We start from the raw sequence: 24,488 nt of genomic DNA on the forward strand, positions 1-24,488 counted from the left end.
TTCTAAAGCATTTTATATTCTTTAACACTACTTAAATTACACTAATTAAATTATAATGCCAAATTGAGTATCTTGTGTATTACAACTTGTGTATACATTATGGAACTTTTCACACTATTTAGAGAAAGATGTATTTTACTGGAACTAGACTTAGATCAATGACTATGTTGGTTCCCTAACAGAAACTGTTATATCAACTACTGAGGAGTCCATCTATTAATGTGGCAATAAGGTTGATTTTCACAGTGAAAAAAAATATAGATAGGCTTTCCCATGCCAAACTATTTCCGATGGACACCTGGCATTTGATAGGAGTCACCACCAGAGATAGCCATGCTAGCACAATTGAAGTATAGAGCCAAGCCTTATCGCTGGTAAAATCACCGTGGAAATTTGTGCCCTATGATAATTATGCATCTAAATCAGCCATCTGAAAAATGTACCCAGAAATGCCACACCTACTCCTACCTGACTTAATAAACTCTCAAGTTCAAATTCCACTGTTAGATAAAGTAATATCTTCATCCAATGATAACACAGTGTTAATTTTGACAAGGATTTTCAATTTAGTTTTAGTCTTAACCGCTTACTTAAAATTGTAGTTGGTTTATAGTTACATTTTAGTCTTTTTCTTTTGCTTCTATTTAGTCAACATTTAGTCAGTAGATTTCAGTTTTCATTTTACTCTAATTTTAATCAATGTTTTAGTCATAACTTTTGCTTTTTTGTTTTTTTTTTTTAAATGTGTTTTAAACCCTACATCCAGTGTTGATTTTAAGAAGGATTTAAAATTTAGTTTTAGTCTTTTAGTTGTTGTTGGGTTTTTTTGCTTTGTTTTAGTTAAGATTTAGTCAGTGGATCTCAGTTTTCATTGTAGTCTGATTTTAGTCTAATTTTTGTCCTGAAATAAACTTTAGTCGATGAATACTTTAAATCAAAATTTTTGTCGACAAAATGAACACTGTGATGACACAGATGTCACTAACATATGGAATACTTTTAGTTTAAGATAACATATAGTATGGCCAAACTCTAGTTTCATCACAGGGCGCATTTGTGGGGCCCATAAAATATTTTTGTAAGAGTCCCATTGTACAAGAAGACAAACTCTCCTCCTCTGGCTTACTGAAGCTCCTTCTACTAATCTTTCAGCAGCTGCTGTAATAGTAAGCATAAGTAAATTGTTAGTCAACCACAGGCTTTTAATCTGTCTTTAGGGAATAAATAACAAACTTATTTTTTAATATAGTGAACAGGTGCAAGCACATAGTAAGGAAATTCCGAGGCCATCTACGTACAAAAATAGAGTCCGGCGAAGGGACGATTCCAGTTAGAACTCGGCCTGCAGTGCAAACATGGGATGGAGTTTTATCAGGAGAGCAACTCATCACAATGTCCTGTACAGACAAAATTACCAGGTAACTATTTTGTTCACCATGTCTTTAGAAATATTGGTTGAAGACTCAAATCATTAGTTTGCTGAGTACTTCATGTCTTCTAACATGAAATTTTAATCACATTGTAGTAAATAACTAAGAACTTACAACATAAATTTAAAAACAGTACAATATACAGTGTAAAAAAACAGAATCTTGATGGCTGAGCAGGGTTAATTGTTTCATCTAGTTAATACAATTTATTTTTTTACAATTTATTCTCAGGATACATGAAGTAGAATAAAAAGTTGGTAAACCATGTAGAGCAGATGTGTTGTATTTAAAGAATGGTCACTCATATAAGCCTGTGGTGAAATTCGCTAATGTACAAAGTATTGAATAATCACTTAATAATCATGTCAGGGATACAAAAGAAATGAAATGAAAAGCACAATAGTGTATTACCTCTGACTGATTCACACCTCACATTATCACATATATGACACATTCAGAGGTTCCGCCCTGGGAAAGGATGGTGATGTGAGTAATGACACATGCAATCTCTGGACTGTATACAGTTCATTCTTGGGATCTATTCAGTTCTAGTCCTTCTCTATACTGTATGAGTTCTATCTAAGAACATTAATTACTATTGTCAGATCTGTTTATATGTTTTGACATCTGTCAAAAATGTATATGTTATATGGAGTATCCCTCAGCCTAGACATTATGGGGTCTATGTACTAAGTCTTAGCAATATATAAAATGATAGAGTTGCAGATAAAGTACCAGCCAATCAGCTCCTAACTGCCATGTTACAGGCTGTGTTTGAAAAATGACAGTTAGGAGTTGGTTGGCTGGTACTTTGTCTCCGTCCACTTTATCTCTCTCCAAGACTTAGTACATAGACCCCTATATCACTTCTAACTAGCTTCATACAGTGTCATTCTAAATCCTACCTCTGTCATGGTGAACCTCATGATCCTGAGTCCTAATCTTGGTCCTAATATATATATATATATATATATATAGTATACACTGCTCAAAAAAAAATAAAGGGAACACTAAAATAACACATCCTAGATCTGAATGAATTAAATATTCTTTTTAAATACTTTGTTCTTTACATAGTTGAATGTGCTGACAACAAAATCACACAAAAATGATCAATGGAAATCAAATTTATTAACCCATGGAGGTCTGGATTTGGAGTCACACTCAAAATGAAAGTGGAAAAACACACTACAGGCTGATCCAACTTTGATGTAATGTCCTTAAAACAAGTCGAAATGAGGCTCAGTAGTGTGTGTGGCCTCCACGTGCCTGTATGACCTCCCTACAACGCCTGGGCATGCTCCCGATGAGGTGGGGGATGGTCTCCTGAGGGATCTCCTCCAAGACCTGGACTAAAGCATCCGCCAACTCCTGGACAGTCTGTGGTGCAATGTGGCGTTGGTGGATGGAGCGAGACATGATGTCCCGGATGTGCTCAATTGGATTCAGGTCTGGGGAACGGACGGGCCAGTCCAGAGCATCAATGCCTTCATCTTGCAGGAACTGCTGACACACTCCAGCCACATGAGGTCTAGCATTGTCTTGCATTAGGAGGAACCCAGGGCCAACCGCACCAGCATATGGTCTCACAAGGGGTCTGAGGATCTCATCTCGGTACCTAATGGCAGTCAGGCTACCTCTGGCGAGCACATGGTGGGCTGTGCGGCCCCCCAAAGAAATGCCACCCCACACCATTACTGACCCACTGCCAAACCGGTCATACTGGAGGATGTTGCAGGCAGCAGAACGTTCTCCTTGGCGTCTCCAGACTCTGTCACATCTGTCACATGTGCTCAGTGAGAACCTGCTTTCATCTGTGAAGAGCACAGGGCGCCAGTGGCGAATTTGCCAATCTTGGTGTTCTCTAGCAAATGCCAAACATCCTGCATGGTGTTGGGCTGTAAGCACAACCCCCACCTGTGGACGTCGGGCCCTCATACCACCCTCATGGAGTCTGTTTCTGATCGTTTGAGTAGACACATGCACATTTGTGGCTTGCTGGAGGTCATTTTGCAGGGTTCTGGCAGTGCTCCTCCTGTTCCTCCTTGCACAAAGGCGAAGGTAGCGGTCCTGCTGCTGGGTTGTTGCCCTCCTATGGCCTCCTCCACGTCTCCTGATGTACTGGACTGTCTCCTAGTAGCGCCTCCATGCTCTGGACACTACGCTGACAGACACAGCAAACCTTCTTGCCATAGTTCGTATTGATGTGCCATCCTGGATGAGCTGCACTACCTGAGCCACTTGTGTGGGTTGTAGACACCGTCTCATGCTACCACTAGAGTGAAAGCACCGCCAGCTTTCAAAAGTGACGAAAACATCAGCCAGAAAGCATAGGAGCTGAGAAGTGGTCTGTGGTCACCACCTGCAGAACAACTCCTTTATTGGGGGTGTCTTGCTAATTGCCTATAATTCCCACCTGTTGTCTATTCCATTTTCACAACAGCATGTGAAATTGATTGTCAATCAGTGTTGCTTCCTAAGTGGGCAGTTTGATTTCACAGAAGTGTGATTGACTTGGAGTTACATTGTGTTGTTTAAGTGTTCCCTTTATTTTTTTGAGCAGTATATATATATATATATATATATATATTACTATAAGTTTAAACCACGTTTTTTGCCTATTTATTAAAAGGGCTATATACAGATGTAGCCACGCTCATCCATTCTGCAGCTTAGCGTATTTGCGCGATCAAGGGGCAGTAAGTGAGCCCACGACTAGGGTGTGCACGTGCGACTAAGTACATGCACTAATAGGAATACTAAGTCGCACCAGCTCCTCGGCACAAGCAGCTGCTGGATGGATGAGCGTGGCTACATTTGTAGGTTCCTAAACAAAATTTACAAGTGGACTAAGATTTCTAATACTTAACTATTTAGTAAGTTACACAACAGAGTGTGAGAATGCTCTGTACAGATGCATGTATATATTTATATGTAAACAGTATGCAGTGTGTATAATCTAGCCGTTTTTAAACAGGGCAATCTGGTTGAATTAAGTACTATTTTAGAAGTGTGTACAGTTTTATTAATAAATAATAAAGTCGCATTTACCATGTAATTAAATAGACAAAATACAAAATAAAAGTACAAATGAATTTAAATTCAACAAAATGCAAATATCCATCGCCCCATATAGAAGTTACATAGAACTATTCAAACCTGCCATGGTGTTAGCCAAATATCATTAAGAAATGCAATTCAATATATGTAAACATATACATATAATAGTGGGCAAGGGCGTAGCTACCATAGGAGCAGGGAGTGCAGCTGCTATGGGGCCCAGAACTGAGACACTGCACGTGTTATATTTCACCATTGGGTGGCACATAGGGGCCTTTACAAAGTTTTGCCTTGGGGCCTGCAATATATCTAGTTACTCCCCTGGACCTGCTAATTGTCATGTGGTATAAAATGAACTGGAGGGCATTATAATGTTATATAATATGAACTGGGGCACTGTAATGTGACATACAGTAATATGAACTAGGACACTGTAATATGCCACAGTATCAAGTGGAGGCACTATAGTTTGGCATAATATGAACTGGGGACACTGTATGTCATAATGTGAATTGGGGGTATTGTGTTGCATGTTGTGCCTCATTCAGGTCCAGTTGTTGTTGTTACTTATGCCACAAATTACCGATTATCCGCACTTTGTGCTTGCACAGGACCTGTTCTGTGCGTGCGCGAATAAGTCCTGCGATGTAGGAACCAGAACAGCAGCAGACTGTCAGTCTGCTGCCCTTTGTTGGGTGGGAAGGGGACGCCCTCTGTTTCCCAAAATGGAGGTGTGTTGCCACCATTTAGGGGAAGGGAAGACGCAATTGGTCTGTTATTGGTCGGAGATTTTGTGGCCTCTGTGACGGGCGACTTGTGCATCCTAATGGGTGCCGCAGGTCGCCTGATGGTCAGTGCGTGATCCAATGCCTGTTTCCTAGGATGCAGGCCGAATCACTACAGCAGCAGGAGGCGTCTGCTTGTACTAAATGCCTCCTGCTGCAACACTATACAGTGCTATTACTGCTGCTTCCAACGGAGCAGCAGTGATAGCAACTCCAACCACATCTGCATCAGGCCCAATGTGTACTGGCAGCGCTAAAATGTGACATAACGTGAACTAACGCACTACTATGGTTCATAAAATGAACTAGGGCACTACTATAGGGTATAAAATTAACAACAGGTGCAGAGGTGTTTCTCTAGAAGCATTGGGACATTGGGCCTCTTTAAAATGTTGCTATGGGGCCCACTAAGTTCTGGCCACAAACCCCTGTTAGTGAGAAGGGTCCAGCCGCATTCAGCGATTAGAACAGGGGTGGGCAATTATTTCAGCTGGGGGGCCGCTTAACACTTCCAGTGAATATTCGAGGGCCACACACAAGGGCGGGGACTAATATGAATGACAAATATTTGTAGGAGTAAGTCCTGGGCTGCGCAGAGACTGCACAAAGTAGATTTTTGCAGCTCTGCGTACACATACGATCGTACACTTGCACGGGTGAATTTACACTCCTCCTGGGGGCGGCGACTACCCGAACGCAGGACAGCAAAATTTGCAGCACAGTGATCAGGTCTGAATCAGCCCCTTAGTCAGCAGTTGCTACAAAATGAGACCCGTTATAGGGCCCAATTCATACCCGGTCGCTGCTGTGTATTTTCGCACAGCGGGTGATCGGGTCTGAACTGCGCATGCATTGCAGTGTGCAGGCACATCGGTCCGCCGCGCTGGGGAGCGTCAGGCAGTGATGGGATGGTGCGAACAAAGCGATCGCACAGGTGATCGCAAGGTGATTGACAGGAAGAGGCCGTTTGTGGGTGGCAACTGACCGGTTTAGAGGAGTGCACGGAAAAATGCAGGAGGGACCAGGCGTTTGGAAGGAGGGTTTCTGACGTCAGCTCCGGCCCCGATCATCGCACTGGAAGAGTAAGTCCTGGGCTGCGCAGAGACTGCACAAACTTCTGTTTCTGCAGCTCTCCTGCACATGCGATCGCTCCCCTGCACAGCGATTACCCCCTCCGCCCTGTAGGCGGCGACTACCTGATCGTAGCAGTGCAAAAATCACACCCTAGCGATCAGGTCTGAATTAGGCCCATAGTTTTATATATATATATATATATATATATATATATATATATATATAAAACTATAAAAACATAGTATTAATATATATATATATATATATATATATATTTTTATATATATATATATATATATATATATAAAACTATAAAAACACACACACCACAATATACATTACACCGCATACGTAGTTTTTTACAGGCAAAATACAAATGTCTAAAAAACACATCCAGTAATAAAAAAATAAAAATAAAAAACTGCTGAAAACAAACAAACAGCATCCTGTGTAATGCTGTTATCAATCGTATTCACAGCTGGTTACTAGCTCCCCCCACCCGCTTCCCTGAACCCACATAGCAGTCTCAAACCTCCCCTCTCCCTTAAACCCATATAGCAGTCTCTACCCCCCTTCCCCCACCCCTGAACCCATATAGCAGTCACTACCCCGCTTCACCCCCTCCCCTGAACCTATACAGCAGTCTCTACCCCCCTTCCCCTGAACCTATACAGCAGTCTCTACCCCCCCTCCTCTCCTCCCTCCTCCTCCTCCTCCTCCTCCCCTCCCCCCCCCCCCCCCCCGGACCCATATAGCAGCTTTACCTTTGATGCATTTTTTTCACAGTGGCATCTGCTGCCCAGATTATCCACCGCCTTCTGCCAGATCCGCTGCCCGCTGCGCTGCGCAGAGCCACTGCTGCTACCCGCTGCCCTCTGCACGCTCCTGCCATGGCTCTGCCCCCTATGCCACCCAGCGCCTGATGTCACAGAGGAAATCCCGGTCAGCAGACCGGGTATTTCCTCAGAAGCGCCGCATCTCGGAGCTTCGTAGCGCACTGACAAGCGGCTCAGCCGGGCCGCTTGTCATTGCACAGTGGTATGGGACAGCAAGACAGGCAGAATCGGTTCGCGGGTCGCATCCGGCCCGCGGGCCGCATGTTGCCCACCCCTAGATTAGAAGCACCTGTTGATTATCATTATCATCATCACTGTGTATCGTGCACAAGGAGACAAACACTCGCAAGAAATGCTGACAGCTTCAGATGCATATGTGTCTGTTTCCACGTCTTCCTCTTTCATATTTGCATGAACACGCCCCGAACTACTCGGACGATAAATTTACCTTTACTACACCAGTTTCACCTTTATAGACATTGAAATTCATAACTGTAACATGCAATTGAATATGCAAACCGATGCAAGCGCGTAATCTCTTCTGTGTGCTGTGCATACATTCCTACAACCAACTCCACATGAGCCATTAAAGTGTTTATTTAACCCTTCATGTCACCTGGCTGATCAGTTAGCACCTTTTCCACTTTAATACATTAACGGCATTACTAGTTTTTGGTGATATTTGTGCTGTATACTGTAACTTTCAGCTCCAACCGATTTAGCCTGGATAATACCAATGTATGCCATCCCATGGATACGGACACTTGTTACAGGTCCAGAAGAGCAGGTGAGGGATATGCTCTGCTATTGAATGCATCTGACTATGTGAACTAAAGTCTTTCCTTCTACAGTGTTTTATCTATATACTGTATTAATAGCAGAAGGACGACTTTTATGAGTGACATATTTCTATGATGCCGTTGTACCAACATTAAGGTCTTGGTCCATAGATTTGCAGAAAAATATTGGTGTTGTAATTGGTTGTTGCGTTTCGGAGTTATGTGGCAAAACGTCTGCTGCCATTTACAATGCATCACCACTGTGCTCTGGAAAATGTGACAGTTGGTAAACTCTCCCTGTGCACCTGTTGGGTAGCCTGAAACATGCGACTTGCTGGGTGGTCTGGAAGACGTGACAGTTATTTGCTGCCACCCACTAAGCAGTAATTTTTTAAAATTCGACTCCTAAGCGGGTGAACAGGGGTAAAATGTTCCGCTCAGCAAACCTTTGTCCAGTTGAAACCGGGCACATCAGCTAGTTGTCTTTATTTGTTCTACATTTAAAATATGTAAATTACCTCTGTTTTTAAAAGGCCATTGCTATAACTTTAATGACTATTCTATATTAATTTCTGTCTGTATTTTTATTCTGTTTCATGTAACTTCATCAATTATGAAAGTAACTTATTGCTGTGGAAATAAAGATCTGTAGCTGTGTTTATTAAAACTGTGCAGCCAAGTTAGCAGACATAAGTTCATGAAAGGCTTTTGCAGAAAGTCTAGAAGATAGTGGAACAAAATCCTTCCAGGCTTTCCTTATGTTCAACCTTCCCTGATTGCATGAGACAGCTGTGATCATACCAGATACATCACATGTAGATCGTGGTCCAGTTTCTCCCTCCCAGTGATTTCCACCAACTCCATGTCACACTGGTTAAAGCCTGATGGACGCTAGTGGATTAGTACATTGCCTGTAGCTGATCTGCCCTGCACCGTGGAACGTCACATCAAATACTGTAGCACAAGTTTTCATTTCACTCTTTATTTACTCATACATTTAAAAATACATATTTACTTACTGTTTATTTCCATAGATAAATATTCTTGCAGTGTTATTATAATCTGGACAGATTTTTAACTTTTTTTCAGAAATGTACTAAAAAAATCTACATCATGGGCCTGTTGCAGAGTGACTACTGCCAGGGACGTAGGGAGGAGTGTGTGATTGGGTCCATTGGCCATGGTGAAAGGGCTCTGGGCTCAGCACTGTAGAAGCTTGGAATGGCACCTTGTAGACAGTAGTGGTGCTTCAGGGCAAAGGAGGCTCCGGTCATGCATTCTGGCTGCAGTGTGTAGAACCTCACAGAGTTTCTGGGCAGCACAACACTTACTACAGCTGCTGTCCCCACCCTCTCACGTGAGATAGCAGCCGCTTTCTCGCATCCATGGCACCATGCTACATCTCTGTAGGGCCTGCATATTACGTAGCATTTTGCAGCGTGTTTCATTATTGATATCCGCCCTGTCTCAGTGGAACTTACACTTTCAATTATCTTCTACGCAAATGTACGCAATTAACCTATCAGCATGTTTTTGGACTGTAGGCAGCAAAAGAAGCACCCAGAGGAACCAGTGGTGGTTCCAGAGGAGGGGCTGCAGCGCAGTCCAAAATTCAAACAGGGGATCCACACTAACAACTGGCGATGTGTGGCAGCATTTTGGGTGGCAGTTGGTGTGGCTCTCCTATATGAAGTTTGAACTGCGCTGTAGCCCTACCTCTGGAGCCCCACTGATAGGAACACTAGGAGAACAGACAAACTCTGCATATATGTTGCACTAAAACTGAGCAGGGCTATTTATAGACCTTATGACGTCAGCTGCACATGCCAAAAACTGGTCCTCCTTTATCAAAAGCAAAAAGAGAACCACACAAAATAGTAATGTCATTTTTACATTTTGCAATACACATTGCTGAAATACTATTACTAATAATGTATTATTGTTTAAAAGCAACAAAACAAGAGCAGTACATTGCAAAGGCAGTTATCTTTGTCTACTGTAAGTCACTAGCCTTCCCCCAAGTACTGTAGTTGCAGAAAATGATCTGCCCATAATCAGACCTCCTGTAAACAGTCTACCAAACTGGTTGTCCTGATTGACTGAAAAGAAAAACAGGTTAAAAACACAGTGGGTTAATGGTGAACTCAGGGTGCCCTGAAATGTTTAAGCTCTTTTTTGATTATTTGAAAGTCCCGATCTCCAATTAAATGCGGTCCCTTCAGGCACAAATAGCAAGGTCCCCGGCAGGTTACTAACTGTCCCTATCCTACCTCTGGGTCCTCTGGTCTGTGGATCGCACACTTGTCCGTTTGTTTGCGGCGGCTGGCGGCTCTTCTTCCTGACCGGAAGTTGGTGAGGCGCCACGGAGCGTCACTTCCGGGTGACGGGATTTTCGTGTATCGACGCGTTTCACGACACATTTAACCAGGACCGGGCGCAATCAAGGGGTTTCCCACCTCCAGCCACCCAATAAAAACAGAAGACACACACCTTGAAAGTAAAAGTTTAATAGTCCTGTGTAGTTCGGTCCTCTTCTTTTCTATTTATAATCCACGTACTTTGCAAAATAAAAAAACGGATACACGACCACGCACTGATGGTGGGAACTTTGTGGTCAGCGGTTGACCGAAAGTAACCTCACCGCTGACCACAAAGTTCCCACCATTGTTTACAATGGAGCGCATAGGCGCTACATTGTATCACTGCCGTGTGCTGCCTGACATACACTACAGGAGCACACAGCCAATCAGGAGGGTGCCACAACGTGGCGCTCCCTGATTGGCTGAAGGAACCCTCTTAGACAGAAGTCAGGGAGGGGTTCCTGGCAGTCGGGGAAAGGGGTCCCATGTGAAAACATGGGGCCCCTTTCAGTGCGTGGTCGTGTATCCGTTTTTTTTTTTTTTTTTGCAAAGTACGTGGATTACAAATAGAAAAGAAGAGGACCGAACTACACTGGATTATGTGAGTATAATTTTTCCCACAGGTACCCCATGGATTCTACATGGAAAGGAGGACCGACCCTCGTGTGAACATAGGTAAGTATGTGTGTATGGAGGTGTGGATGTATGTATTAAACTTTTACTTTGAAGGTGTGTGTCTTCTGTTTTTATTGGGGTATTTTTTTAGTAGTAGTACTACAGGTACCAGCGGGCCCGGTTTTCCACCGCATGCTGGTACTTGTGGTTCTCCAAGTACCAGCTTGCGGGGGAGGCTTGCTGGGACTTGTAGTACTGCTACTAAAAACAATATTACATTTTTGTCAAAAAGGCTATCAGCCCCCCATCCGCAGCCCTTGGATGGGGAGGACAGCCTCGGGCTTCACCCCTGGCCCTTGGGTGGCTGGAGGAGGGGGACCCCTTGATTGAAGAGGTCCCCACTCCTCCAGGGTACCCCGGCCAGGGGTGACTAGTTGGGTATGTAATGCCAGGGCCGCAGGGACCAATATAAAAGTGTCCCCCGGCTGTGGCATTATGTATCTGGCTAGTGGAGCCCGGTGCTGGTTTCAGAAATACGGGGGACCCCTACGCTTTTTGTCCCCCGTATTTTTGGAACCAGGACCGGGCGCAGAGCCCGGTGCTGGTTGTTTAAATATGGGGGAACCCCTGTCACTTTTTTCCCCATATTTTTACAACCAGGGCCAGCTCAAAGAGCCCGAGGCTGGTTTTGCTTAGGAGGGGGTACCCCACGCATTTTTTTGGGGAAAAATTAACACTTTCCCACCCCTTCCCACTGAAAAACATGCACGGATCTCATGGATCCGTGCATGCCTATCCGAACACGGTAAAAAAAAGCATGTCTGTTTTTTTTTAGCACTTTTTCACGATTTGTATTTTATCACGGCAGTGTTTGGCTATTGTCGGCAGTGTTTGTGATTTGCACTTTTTAGTAAATGACCGATTTCTACCAAATTCCAGGCGTATTTGACCGATGGTGTATTCATTCGTAATTTTTTCCTAGGACTTCCAAAAAAATACGAATGCCCTCATCACTGCCGTGATTTGAGTTTAGTAAATTCCCGAGATGACACTTTGAAGAAAAAACACCATCTCAGTCAAAATCTGGACCTTAGTAAATATTAGTGATGTGCACCGGAAATTTTTCGGGTTTTGTGTTTTGGTTTTGGGTTCAGTTCCGCGGCCGTGTTTTGGGTTAGAACGCGTTTTGGCGAAACCTCACCGAATTTTTTTTGTTGGATTCGGGTGTTTTTTTTCAAAAAACCTTAAAAAACAGCTTAAATCATACAATTTGGGGGTCATTTTGATCCCATAGTATTATTAACCTCAATAACCATAATTTACACTTATTTTCAGTCTATTCTGAACACCTCACACCTCACAATATTATTTTTAGTCCTAAAATTTGCACCGAGGTCGCTGGATGGCTAAGCTAAGCGACACAAGTGGCCGACACAAACACCTGGCCCATCTAGGAGTGGCACTGCAGTGTCAGGCAGGATGGCACTTCCAAAAAATTGTCCCCAAACAGCACATGATGCAAAGAAAAAAAGAGGCACACCAAGGTCGCTGTGTGACTAAGCTAAGCGACCCAAGTGGCCGACACAAACACCTGGCCCATCTAGGAGTGGCACTGCAGTGTCACGCAGGATGGCCCTTCAAAAAAATACTCCCCAAACAGCACATGACGCAAAGAAAAAAAGAGGCGCAATGAGGTAGCTGTGTGACTAAGCTAAGCGACCCTAGTGGCCGACACAAACACCTGGCCCATCTAGGAGTGGCACTGCAGTGTCACGCAGGATGGCCCTTCAAAAAATACTCCCCAAACAGCACATGACGCAAAGAAAAAAAGAGGTGCAATGAGGTAGCTGTGTGACTAAGCTAAGCGACCCTAGTGGCCGACACAAACACCTGGCCCATCTAGGAGTGGCACTGCAGTGTCACGCAGGATGGCCCTTCAAAAAAATACTCCCCAAACAGCACATGACGCAAAGAAAAAAAGAGGTGCAATGAGGTAGCTGTGTGAGTAAGCTCAGCGACCCAAGTGGCCGATACAAACACCTGGCCCATCTAGGAGTGGCACTGCAGTGTCAAGCAGGATGGCCCTTCAAAAAAATACTCCCCAAACAGCACATGACGCAAAGAAAAAAAGAGGCGCAATGAGGTAGCTGTGTGACTAAGCTAAGCGACCCCAGTGGCCGACACAAACACCTGGCCCATCTAGGAGTGGCACTGCAGTGTCACGCAGGATGGCCCTTCAAAAAAATACTCCCCAAACAGCACATGACGCAAAGAAAAAAAGAGGCGCAATGAGGTAGCTGTGTGACTAAGCTAAGCGACCCTAGTGGCCGACACAAACACCTGGCCCATCTAGGAGTGGCACTGCAGTGTCAGGCAGGATGGCACTTCAAAAAAATACTCCCCAAACAGCACATGACGCAAAGAAAAAAAGAGGCGCAATGAGGTAGCTGTGTGACTAAGCTCAGCGACCCAAGTGGCCGACACAAACACCTGGCCCATCTAGGAGTGGCACTGCAGTGTCACGCAGGATGGCCCTTCAAAAAAATACTCCCCAAACAGCACATGACGCAAAGAAAAATGAAAGAAAAAAGAGGTGCAAGATGGAATTGTCCTTGGGCCCTCCCACCCACCCTTATGTTGTATAAACAGGACATGCACACTTTAACGAACCCATCATTTCAGCGACAGGGTCTGCCACACGACTGTGACTGAAATGACTGGTTGGTTTGGGCCCCCACCAAAAAAGAAGCAATCAATCACTCCTTGCACAAACTGGCTCTACAGAGGCAAGATGTCCACCTCATCATCATCGTCCGATTCATCACCCCTTTCACTGTGTACATCCCCCTCCTCACAGATTATTAATTCATCCCCACTGCTGAAATCCACCATCTCAGGTCCCCGTGCACTTTCTGGAGGCAATTGCTGCTGGAGAATGTCTCCACGGAGGAATTGATTATAATTCATTTTAATGAACATCATCTTCTCCACATTTTCTGGAAGTAACCTCGTACGCCGATTGCTGACAAGGTGAGCGGCGGCACTAAACACTCTTTCGGAGTACACACTGGAGGGAGGGCAACTTAGGTAGAATAAAGCCAGTTTCTGCAAGGGCCTCCAAATTGCCTCTTTTTCCTGCCAGTATACGTACGGACTGTCTGACGTGCCTACTTGGATGCGGTCAATCATATAATCCTCCACCATTCTTTCAATGGTGACAGAATCATATGCAGTGACAGTAGACGACAGGTCAGTAATCGTTGGCAGGTCCTTCAGTCCGGACCAGATGTCAGCACTCGCTCCAGACTGCCCTGCTTCACCGCCAGCGGGTGGGCTCGGAATTCTTAGCCTTTTCCTCGCACCCCCAGTTGCGGGAGAATGTGAAGGAGGAGCTGTTGACGGGTCACGTTCCGCTTGACTTGACAATTTTCTCACCAGCAGGTCTTTGAACCCCTGCAGACTTGTGTCTGCCGGAAAGAGAGATACAACGTAGGTTTTAAATCTAGGATCGAGCACGGTGGCCAAAATGTAGTGCTCTGATTTCAACAGATTGACCACCCGTGAATCCTGGTTAAGCGAATGAAGGGCTCCATCCACAAGTCCCACATGCCTAGCGTAATCGCTCTGTTTTAGCTCCTCCTTCAATGTCTCCAGCTTCTTCTGCAAAAGCCTGATGAGGGGAATGACCTGACTCAGGCTGGCAGTGTCTGAACTGACTTCACGTGTGGCAAGTTCAAAAGGTTGCAGAACCTTGCACAACGTTGAAATCATTCTCCACTGCGCTTGAGACAGGTGCATTCCACCTCCTTTGCCTATATCGTGGGCAGATGTATAGGCTTGAATGGCCTTTTGCTGCTCCTCCATCCTCTGAAGCATATAGAGGGTTGAATTCCACCTCGTTACCACCTCTTGCTTCAGATGATGGCAGGGCAGGTTCAGGTGTTTTTGGTGGTGCTCCAGTCTTCTGTATGCGGTGCCTGTACGCCGAAAGTGGCCCGCAATTCTTCTGGCCACCGACAGCATCTCTTGCACGCCCCTGTCGTTTTTTAAATAATTCTGCACCACCAAATTCAAGGTATGTGCAAAACATGGGACGTGCTGGAATTTGCCCAGATGTAATGCACGCACAATATTGCTGGCGTTGTCCGATGTCACAAATCCCCAGGAGAGTCCAATTGGGGTAAGCCATTCTGCGATGATCTTCCTCAGTTGCCGTAAGAGGTTTTCAGCTGTGTGCGTATTCTGGAAAGCGGTGATACAAAGCGTAGCCTGCCTAGGAACGAGTTGGCGTTTGCGAGATGCTGCTACTGGTGCCGCCGCTGCTGTTCTTGCAGCGGGAGGCAATACATCTACCCAGTGGGCTGTCACAGTCATGTAGTCCTGAGTCTGCCCTGCTCCACTTGTCCACATGTCCGTGGTTAAGTGGACATTGGGTACAACTGCATTTTTTAGGACACTGGTGACTCTTTTTCTGAGGTCTGTGTACATTTTCGGTATCGCCTGCCTAGAGAAATGGAACCTAGATGGTATTTGGTACCGGGGACACAGTACCTCAATCAAGTCTATAGTTTGCTCTGAAGTAACGATGGATACCGGAACCACGTTTCTCACCACCCAGGCTGCCAAGGCCTCAGTTATCCGCTTTGCAGCAGGATGACTGCTGTGATATTTCATCTTCCTCGCAAAGGACTGTTGGACAGTCAATTGCTTACTGGAAGTAGTACAAGTGGTCTTCCGACTTCCCCTCTGGGATGACCATCGACTCCCAGCAGCAACAACAGCAGCGCCAGCAGCAGTAGGCGTTACACTTAAGGATGCATCGGAGGAATCCCAGGCAGGAGAGGACTCGTCAGACTTGCCAGTGACATGGCCTGCAGGACTATTGGCTTTCCTGGGTAAGGAGGAAATTGACACTGAGGGAGTTGGTGGTGTGGTTTGCGTGAGCTTGGTTACAAGAGGAAGGGATTTACTGGTCAGTGGACTGCTTCCGCTGTCGCCCAAAGTTTTTGAACTTGTCACTGACTTATGATGAATGCGCTGCAGGTGACGTATAAGGGAGGATGTTCCGAGGTGGTTAACGTCCTTACCCCTACTTATTACAGCTTGACAAAGGCAACACACGGCTTGACACCTGTTGTCCGCATTTGTGTTGAAATAATTCCACACCGAAGAGCTGATTTTTTTTGTATTTTGACCAGGCATGTCAATGGCCATATTCCTCCCACGGACAACAGGTGTCTCCCCGGGTGCCTGACTTAAACAAACCACCTCACCATCAGAATCCTCCTTGTCAATTTCTTCCCCAGCGCCAGCAACACCCATATCCTCATCCTGGTGTACTTCAACACTGACATCTTCAATTTGACTATCAGGAACTGGACTGCGGGTGCTCCTTCCAGCACTTGCAGGGGGCGTGCAAATGGTGGAAGGCGCAAGCTCTTCCCGTCCAGTGTTGGGAAGGTCAGGCATCGCAACCGACACAATTGGACTCTCCTTGGGGATTTGTGATTTCGAAGAACGCACAGTTCTTTGCTGTGCTTTTGCCAGCTTAAGTCTTTTCATTTTTCTAGCGAGAGGCTGAGTGCTTCCATCCTCATGTGAAGCTGAACCACTAGCCATGAACATAGGCCAGGGCCTCAGCCGTTCCTTGCCACTCCGTGTCGTAAATGGCATATTGGCAAGTTTACGCTTCTCCTCAGACGCTTTTAATTTTGATTTTTGGGTCATTTTTTTACTGATCTTTTGTGTTTTGGATTTTACATGCTCTGTACTATGACATTGGGCATCGGTCTTGGCAGACGACGTTGATGGCATTTCATCGTCTCGGCCATGACTAGTGGCAGCAGCTTCAGCACGAGTTGGAAGTGGATCTTGATCTTTCCCTATTTTTTTAACCTCCACATTTTTGTTCTCCATATTTTAATGCGCACAACTAAAAGCCACCACAGGTATACAATGTAGATGGATGGATAGTATAGTATTATATTACTTATGGAGGACGAGTGCACTGGCGACACAGAGGTAGGTACAGCCGTGGCCTACCGTACTGCTATATATATATATAATATACTGTATAATAATAACGGACCTGGTGGACACTGTCAGCAGACTGCTAAACTAGTATGAAGGAAAAAAAAGCCACCACAGGTATACAATGTAGATGGATGGATAGTATAGTATTATATTACTTATGGACGACGAGTGCACTGACGACACAGAGGTAGGTACAGCCGTGGCCTACCGTACTGCTATATATATATATACTGTATAATACTAACGGACCTAGTGGACACTGTCAGCAGACTGCTAAACTAGTATGAAGAAAAAAAAGCCACCACAGGTATACAATGTAGATGGATGGATAGTATAGTATTATATTACTTATGGACGACGAGTGCACTGACGACACAGAGGTAGGTACAGCCGTGGCCTACCGTACTGCTATATATATATATATATATATATATATATATACTGTATAATAATAACGGACCTGGTGGACACTGTCAGCAGACTGCTAAACTAGTATGAAGGGAAAAAAAAGCCACCACAGGTATACAATGTAGATGGATGGATAGTATAGTATTATATTACTTATGAACGACGAGTGCACTGACGACACAGAGGTAGGTACAGCCGTGGCCTACCATACTGCTATATATAATATACTGTATAATAATAACGGACCTGGTGGACACTGTCAGCAGACTGCTAAACTAGTATGAAGAAAAAAAAAGCCACCACAGGTATACAATGTAGATGGATGGATGGATAGTATAGTATTATATTACTTATGGAGGACGAGTGCCCTGACGACACAGAGGTAGGTACAGCCGTGGCCTACCGTACTGCTATATATATATATATATATATATATAATATACTGTATAATAATAACGGACCTGGTGGACACTGTCAGCAGACTGCTAAACTAGTATGAAGAAAAAAAAAAGCCACCACAGGTATACAATGTAGATGGATGGATAGTATAGTATTATATTACTTATGGAGGACGAGTGCACTGACGACACAGAGGTAGGTACAGCCGTGGCCTACCGTACTGCTATATATATATATACTGTATAATAATAACGGACCTGGTGGACACTGTCAGCAGATTGCTAAACTAGTATGAAGAAGAAAAAAGCCACCACAGGTATACAATGTAGATGGATGGATAGTATAGTATTATATTACTTATGGACGACGAGTGCACTGACAACACAGAGGTAGGTACAGCCGTGGCCTACCGTACTGCTATATATAATATACTGTATAATAATAACGGACCTGGTGGACACTGTCAGCAGACTGCTAAACTAGTATGAAGAAGAAAAAAGCCACCACAGATATACAATGTAGATGGATGGATAGTATAGTATTATATTACTTATGGAGGACGAGTGCACTGACGACACAGAGGTAGGTACAGCCGTGGCCTACCGTACTGCTATATATATATATAATATACTGTATAATAATAACGGACCTGGTGGACACTGTCAGCAGACTGCTAAACTAGTATGAAGAAAAAAAAAGCCACCACAGGTATACAATGTAGATGGATGGATAGTATAGTATTATATTACTGTTATGTACACCAGTGCCTGCAGGAAAGTACTGGTGTCAGAACTGTTATGCACAACAAATGGACTCACAGACAGACTGGGGAATATGACATAACGTACACAGAAGGTGATAGGGTAACAAAATACACACAAAGTGAACAGAGAAGCCCAGAGGCTAAGGAACTGGGTATCTCCCTTGTATTAGAAATGCTCAGATGGGAAAAGCAAGATGTTGTGTTTTAATACATAGAGAACCCGAAATGCTGTTGCTAAGGGCAACAGCAAAACCCTAAAGGGTTACCAACGGGTGTGGCAGTAAACTCCTTGGTCAGAGATGGAATGATAGACACAAGGAGAGTCTCCACAATCCTAATTCTCACTTGCAGTGCACAGGTTCAGTTTACTGCCACTAAACTGACCCCTGACACCTAGCACAGTGAGACAGGATTAGACAGGCAAGTCTTAGAATACAGCCGCAAACTTGCTAAGTTCACAGAGTAGTAACAGAACCCCAGCAAGCTAAACGACTGACTCCAGTCTTACTGCTAGGTCTGGATTGGCAGAGTGTAATACCAAATCCCCAGGCCTATTTGCAGTAAGCAACAAACAAATACAAAGCTACACAGTACTGGCTAACTTTCAGGAACTGACTAACCAACAAAGATTCAGCAGCATCTGCTTAACCTGGAAAGAGGCCTTATAAAGCAGGTGCTGTCCACGCCCCACTCAGACCTCACAGACTGTGAGCACAAAAACCAGCACCGGATCCCCTGCCGTGCACAGAGCCTATAACCACTGCACAGCAAAAGACCCGAACCGGAGTATCAGCTGCGCTCAGGTTACTCCGCTAGTACTTGTCTCCCGGTTGCCATGACGACGTGGCAGCACAGGACAGGAGACCCTAACAGTACCCCCCCTCTGACGAGGGGTCAAAGAACCCCTACCACCGGGTTTATCGGGGAACTGCGAGAAGAAAGAGCGTATCAGTCTGGGGGTATGAAGATCACAACTGCGCACCCACGACCGCTCCTCCGGGCCATACCCCTTCCAGTGCACCAAAAATGACAGCCGACCCCGAACCACCTTAGAGTCAAGAATCCTTTCAACAACAAACTCCCTCTGGCCACGTATCAGAAGAGGGGAAGGTCTTCCACTGGAAGAAGGATTCCTAATCGCCCGTTTTAAAAGGGAACAATGAAATGTTTTATTGATACCCAAAGAACGGGGCAGATCTAACTGAAATGCCACCGGATTGATAACCCTGGTGATCTTATAAGGGCCGATGAACCGGGGGCCTAACTTATGAGATGGCTGTCTCAACTTCAAATTCTTGGTAGACAACCAGACGAAGTCTCCTAATTTGAAGCTGCAGGGTCTTTTCCGCTTATCAAAAACCCTTTTGGTCACTAATGACACAGACACAAGGGCTTTCTTCACTTTCCGCCAAATACCTCTAAGGACCGAAACCACAGAGGAACCACCAGGCGTGGAGTCCAGGGGGTCAAAAGAATTGGCCTTAGGATGATGCCCATACACACAAAGGAAGGGAGAGATCCCTGTAGCAGAGTGAGCCGCGTTGTTATAGGCAAACTCCGCCATGGACAGATGAGCAACCCAGTCAGTCTGACACTTGGACACATAACACCTGGGGAACTGCTCCAAGGACTGGTTCACCCTTTCAGTCTGCCCATTAGACTGCGGATGGTAGCCTGACGACAAGCTGACAGAAATCTGGAGATCGGAACAAAATGCCCTCCAGAATTTGGCCACAAACTGGAATCCGCGGTCAGAGACCACATCAAGTGGCAACCCGTGGAGACGCACAACATGCAGCATAAATAATTCAGACAGGCGTCTGGCCGATGGCAGCCCAACCAGTGGAACGAAGTGCGCCATCTTCGAAAACCTGTCAACGACAACCCAGATGGCTGTCATCCCCGAGGATTTGGGCAAGTCCACCACAAAATCCATTGAAATGTGGGTCCATGGCTTAGATGGGATAGAGAGTGGATGTAATGGGCCAACAGGAACCCCTCTAGGAGTCTTATTTCGGGCACAGATGTCACATGCCCGAACCCACTGATCCACATCCTTAGCCACCGAGGGCCACCACACCGCCCTAGATAGCAACTCCCGAGTTCTGGCAATACCCGGGTGACCTGCCGACTTCTTGGCATGAAATTCCAGGAACACTCGCTGTCTTAACCTAGGAGGCACAAACAAAAGACCTACCGGAAGGTCTGGAGGAGCCTGCTCCTGTGCTCTAAGGACTAATGATAAGAGGTCCTGGGTAATGCCCACTTTAATACATGATGGGGAAACAATGGGCAACGGCTCCTCGGTGGTCTCCTGGATTGGAGCAAAACTCCGCGAGAGCGCATCAGCCTTGATGTTTTTTGACCCAGGGCGATATGTTATCAAAAAATTAAAGCGAGCAAAAAACAAAGCCCATCGTGCCTGCCTGGCATTGAGACGCTTCGCTGACTCTAAATATGCCAGATTCTTATGGTCAGTGAGAATTGAGACCACAAACTTAGCCCCCTCAAGCCAGTGTCTCCACTCCTCGAGTGCATCCTTAATAGCCAACAATTCCCGGTTACCCACGTCATAATTCATCTCGGCAGGCGAAAATTTACGGGAAAAGTAAGCACAGGGATGAAGGCGATTATCAGACACTCCCATCTGAGAAAGCACTGCCCCAATACCCATCTCAGAGGCATCCACCTCCACCACAAAAGGACGCTCTGGATCTGGGTGTCGCAGCACCTTGGCCGAAACAAATGCCCTTTTGAGACGGGCAAAAGCCGCTTTAGCCTCACAAGACCAGTGAGCAACATCCGCCCCTTTCTTAGTGAGTGCCACCAAGGGCGCCACTATAGACGAAAATCCAGCGATAAATCGTCTATAAAAATTCGCAAAGCCCAGGAAACGCTGAAGCGCCTTCAAACTAGTAGGTTGCACCCAATCCAGGACTGCCTGTACCTTGGAACCCTCCATTTGGAAACCTTCTGGGGAGATAATATATCCTAGAAATGCGATTTGCTGAACTTCAAATTCGCACTTCTCCAGCTTCGCCCCAAGCCGGTGGTCTCTGAGTTTCTGGAGGACTAAGCGTACATGCTTCCGATGTTCCTCCAGGGAATGGGAGAAGATTAGGATGTCATCTAAGTATACAACTAAGAATCTATCCAAATATTCCCTGAGCACATCATTCATGAAATCCTGGAAGACTGCCGGGGCATTACAGAGCCCAAAAGGCATCATCAAATATTCATAATGCCCTGAGTGGGTATTAAAGGCAGTCTTCCATTCATCCCCCTCTCTTATTCGGATTAGATTGTACGCACCGCGTAGGTCAATCTTAGAAAAAATGGTGGCAGTACGAAGCTGGTCAAACAAGACCGAAATGAGAGGCAGTGGGTATGAGTTTTTAATCGTGATACGGTTCAATTCCCTGAAGTCGATGCAGGGTCGCAACGAACCATCCTTTTTACCCACGAAGAAGAACCCCGACCCAACTGGAGACTGTGAAGGTCTGATAAATCCCTTAGCCAAGTTCTCCTGAATGTACTCTGCCATAGCCTGAGTCTCAGGACGTGACAGGGAGTACAACCTGCTCTCGGGAAGCTTAGCATTTGGCAACAAATCAATGGCACAGTCATAGGGGCGATGGGGAGGTAGTACCTCTGCAACTTTTTTGGAGAACACGTCCGCAAAATCTGCATAACACCCTGGCAATCCTGGCAAACTTAGCTGCGAGAGCCTGACTGGAAGGCTCAGGCAACTCCTGAAACAATCAGTACCCCAACTAAGAATCTCCCCAGAGACCCAGTCAAATTGAGGATTGTGGGCCCTTAACCAGGGTAACCCCAACACCAATGGGGCAAAAGTACAGACAGTCACATAAAAGGACAATTTTTCAGAGTGTGTGGCTCCAATAAACAAAGAAATCTGGCTAGTGCAAGAGGTAATTTTACCTTGGGATAATGGTTCCCCGTTTAACCAACAAATCTCAATTTCCGATGCCAAGGGTACTAAGGGAACAGAGTGTTTCAGGGCGAATTGGCGGTCCATAAAAACCCCGTCGGCCCCACTGTCCACAAAGGCCTCAGTCTTGACAGTTTGACCGAGGATCTTCAAGGTCACCGGAATGATAAAAGTCTTCTTGGGAAATTCTGACTTCTGGCCTGACAGGATATTTCCCATCACCCTCAGGCCCTGAAGTTTTCCGGATTTTCTGGGCATGATACTACCACATGACCTTTATTCCCACAGTACAAACACAACCCCTGCTGTCTCCTCCGCGTCTTCTCACGCGAGGAGAGGCGGGTAGCCCCAATCTGCATAGGCTCCTCGGAAAATTCCTCAGAGTCTGAGGTTCCCTTGGGAAGGAAGGAAATCTCAGTCTCCCTTTCAAATCTACGCTCTCTCAGCCGTCTATCCACCCGGATGGATAACTGCATGAGCTGATCCAAGCTATCAGGCAAGGGATATTGTACCAGTTGGTCCTTTATCTGGTTAGAAAGACCTCTTCGGTACTGGTGTCTCAGGGCTGGGTCATTCCACTGGGTATCATGGGCCAACCTCCGAAACTCCGTACAGTAAACCTCAACTGGCCTTCGCCCTTGCTTAAGGATCGAAATCTGTGCCTCGGCTGAGGCCGTCTTGTCAGGGTCATCATACAACATGCCCAGTGCCGTAAAAAAAGCATCAACACTTTTAAGCGACGGACAGTCAGGCTGCAACCCATATGCCCAGACCTGTGGGTCTCCTTGTAGCAAGGAAATCACTATGCCCACCCGCTGAATCTCCGACCCAGAAGACTGAGGCCTAAGCCGGAAGTATAGCTTGCAGCTCTCCTTGAAACAAAAGAACTGCGAGCGATCTCCAGAAAAACGATCCGGGGGATTTACTTTCGGCTCCTTAACCCCTGCAGGTGCTGCTGCTGCCGGAGCTCCGCCAGCAGCCTGGGAGGTGTGCATTTTAATGGACAGATCATTAAATTGTCGAGTCAGGACCTGCACCTGATCGACCACCTGTTGCAACGTATTTTGAGGGGTATGCTCCATATTCCCACAAAATTTCAACAGGAGTATTAGGCTGCTGAATATGTTATGTACACCAGTGCCTGCAGGAAAGTACTGGTGTCAGAACTGTTATGCACAACAAATGGACTCACAGACAGACTGGGGAATATGACATAACGTACACAGAAGGTGATAGGGTAACAAAATACACACAAAGTGAACAGAGAAGCCCAGAGGCTAAGGAACTGGGTATCTCCCTTGTATTAGAAATGCTCAGATGGGAAAAGCAAGATGTTGTGTTTTAATACATAGAGAACCCGAAATGCTGTTGCTAAGGGCAACAGCAAAACCCTAAAGGGTTACCAACGGGTGTGGCAGTAAACTCCTTGGTCAGAGATGGAATGATAGACACAAGGAGAGTCTCCACAATCCTAATTCTCACTTGCAGTGCACAGGTTCAGTTTACTGCCACTAAACTGACCCCTGACACCTAGCACAGTGAGACAGGATTAGACAGGCAAGTCTTAGAATACAGCCGCAAACTTGCTAAGTTCACAGAGTAGTAACAGAACCCCAGCAAGCTAAACGACTGACTCCAGTCTTACTGCTAGGTCTGGATTGGCAGAGTGTAATACCAAATCCCCAGGCCTATTTGCAGCAAGCAACAAACAAATACAAAGCTACACAGTACTGGCTAACTTTCAGGAACTGACTAACCAACAAAGATTCAGCAGCATCTGCTTAACCTGGAAAGAGGCCTTATAAAGCAGGTGCTGTCCACGCCCCACTCAGACCTCACAGACTGTGAGCACAAAAACCAGCACCGGATCCCCTGCCGTGCACAGAGCCTATAACCACTGCACAGCAAAAGACCCGAACCGGAGTATCAGCTGCGCTCAGGTTACTCCGCTAGTACTTGTCTCCCGGTTGCCATGACGACGTGGCAGCACAGGG

The 24,488-nt window shown here is 45.6% G+C and overlaps 1 protein-coding gene across 1 annotated transcript in view; it reads left to right on the forward strand.

The window, feature by feature from the left end:
- ADARB2 (adenosine deaminase RNA specific B2 (inactive)) overlaps positions 1 to 24,488 on the forward strand; it is a 1,046,420-nt gene that overhangs the window by 882,125 nt on the left and 139,807 nt on the right. The window contains exon 8 of the mRNA XM_063922155.1: positions 1,250 to 1,418. Coding sequence (XP_063778225.1) covers positions 1,250 to 1,418 — 169 coding nt within the window. The remainder of the gene's footprint in view (positions 1 to 1,249; positions 1,419 to 24,488) is intronic.

This window comes from Pseudophryne corroboree, chromosome 5 (assembly GCF_028390025.1).
Source record: "Pseudophryne corroboree isolate aPseCor3 chromosome 5, aPseCor3.hap2, whole genome shotgun sequence".
In the NCBI taxonomy this organism is placed as follows: domain Eukaryota; kingdom Metazoa; phylum Chordata; class Amphibia; order Anura; family Myobatrachidae; genus Pseudophryne; species Pseudophryne corroboree.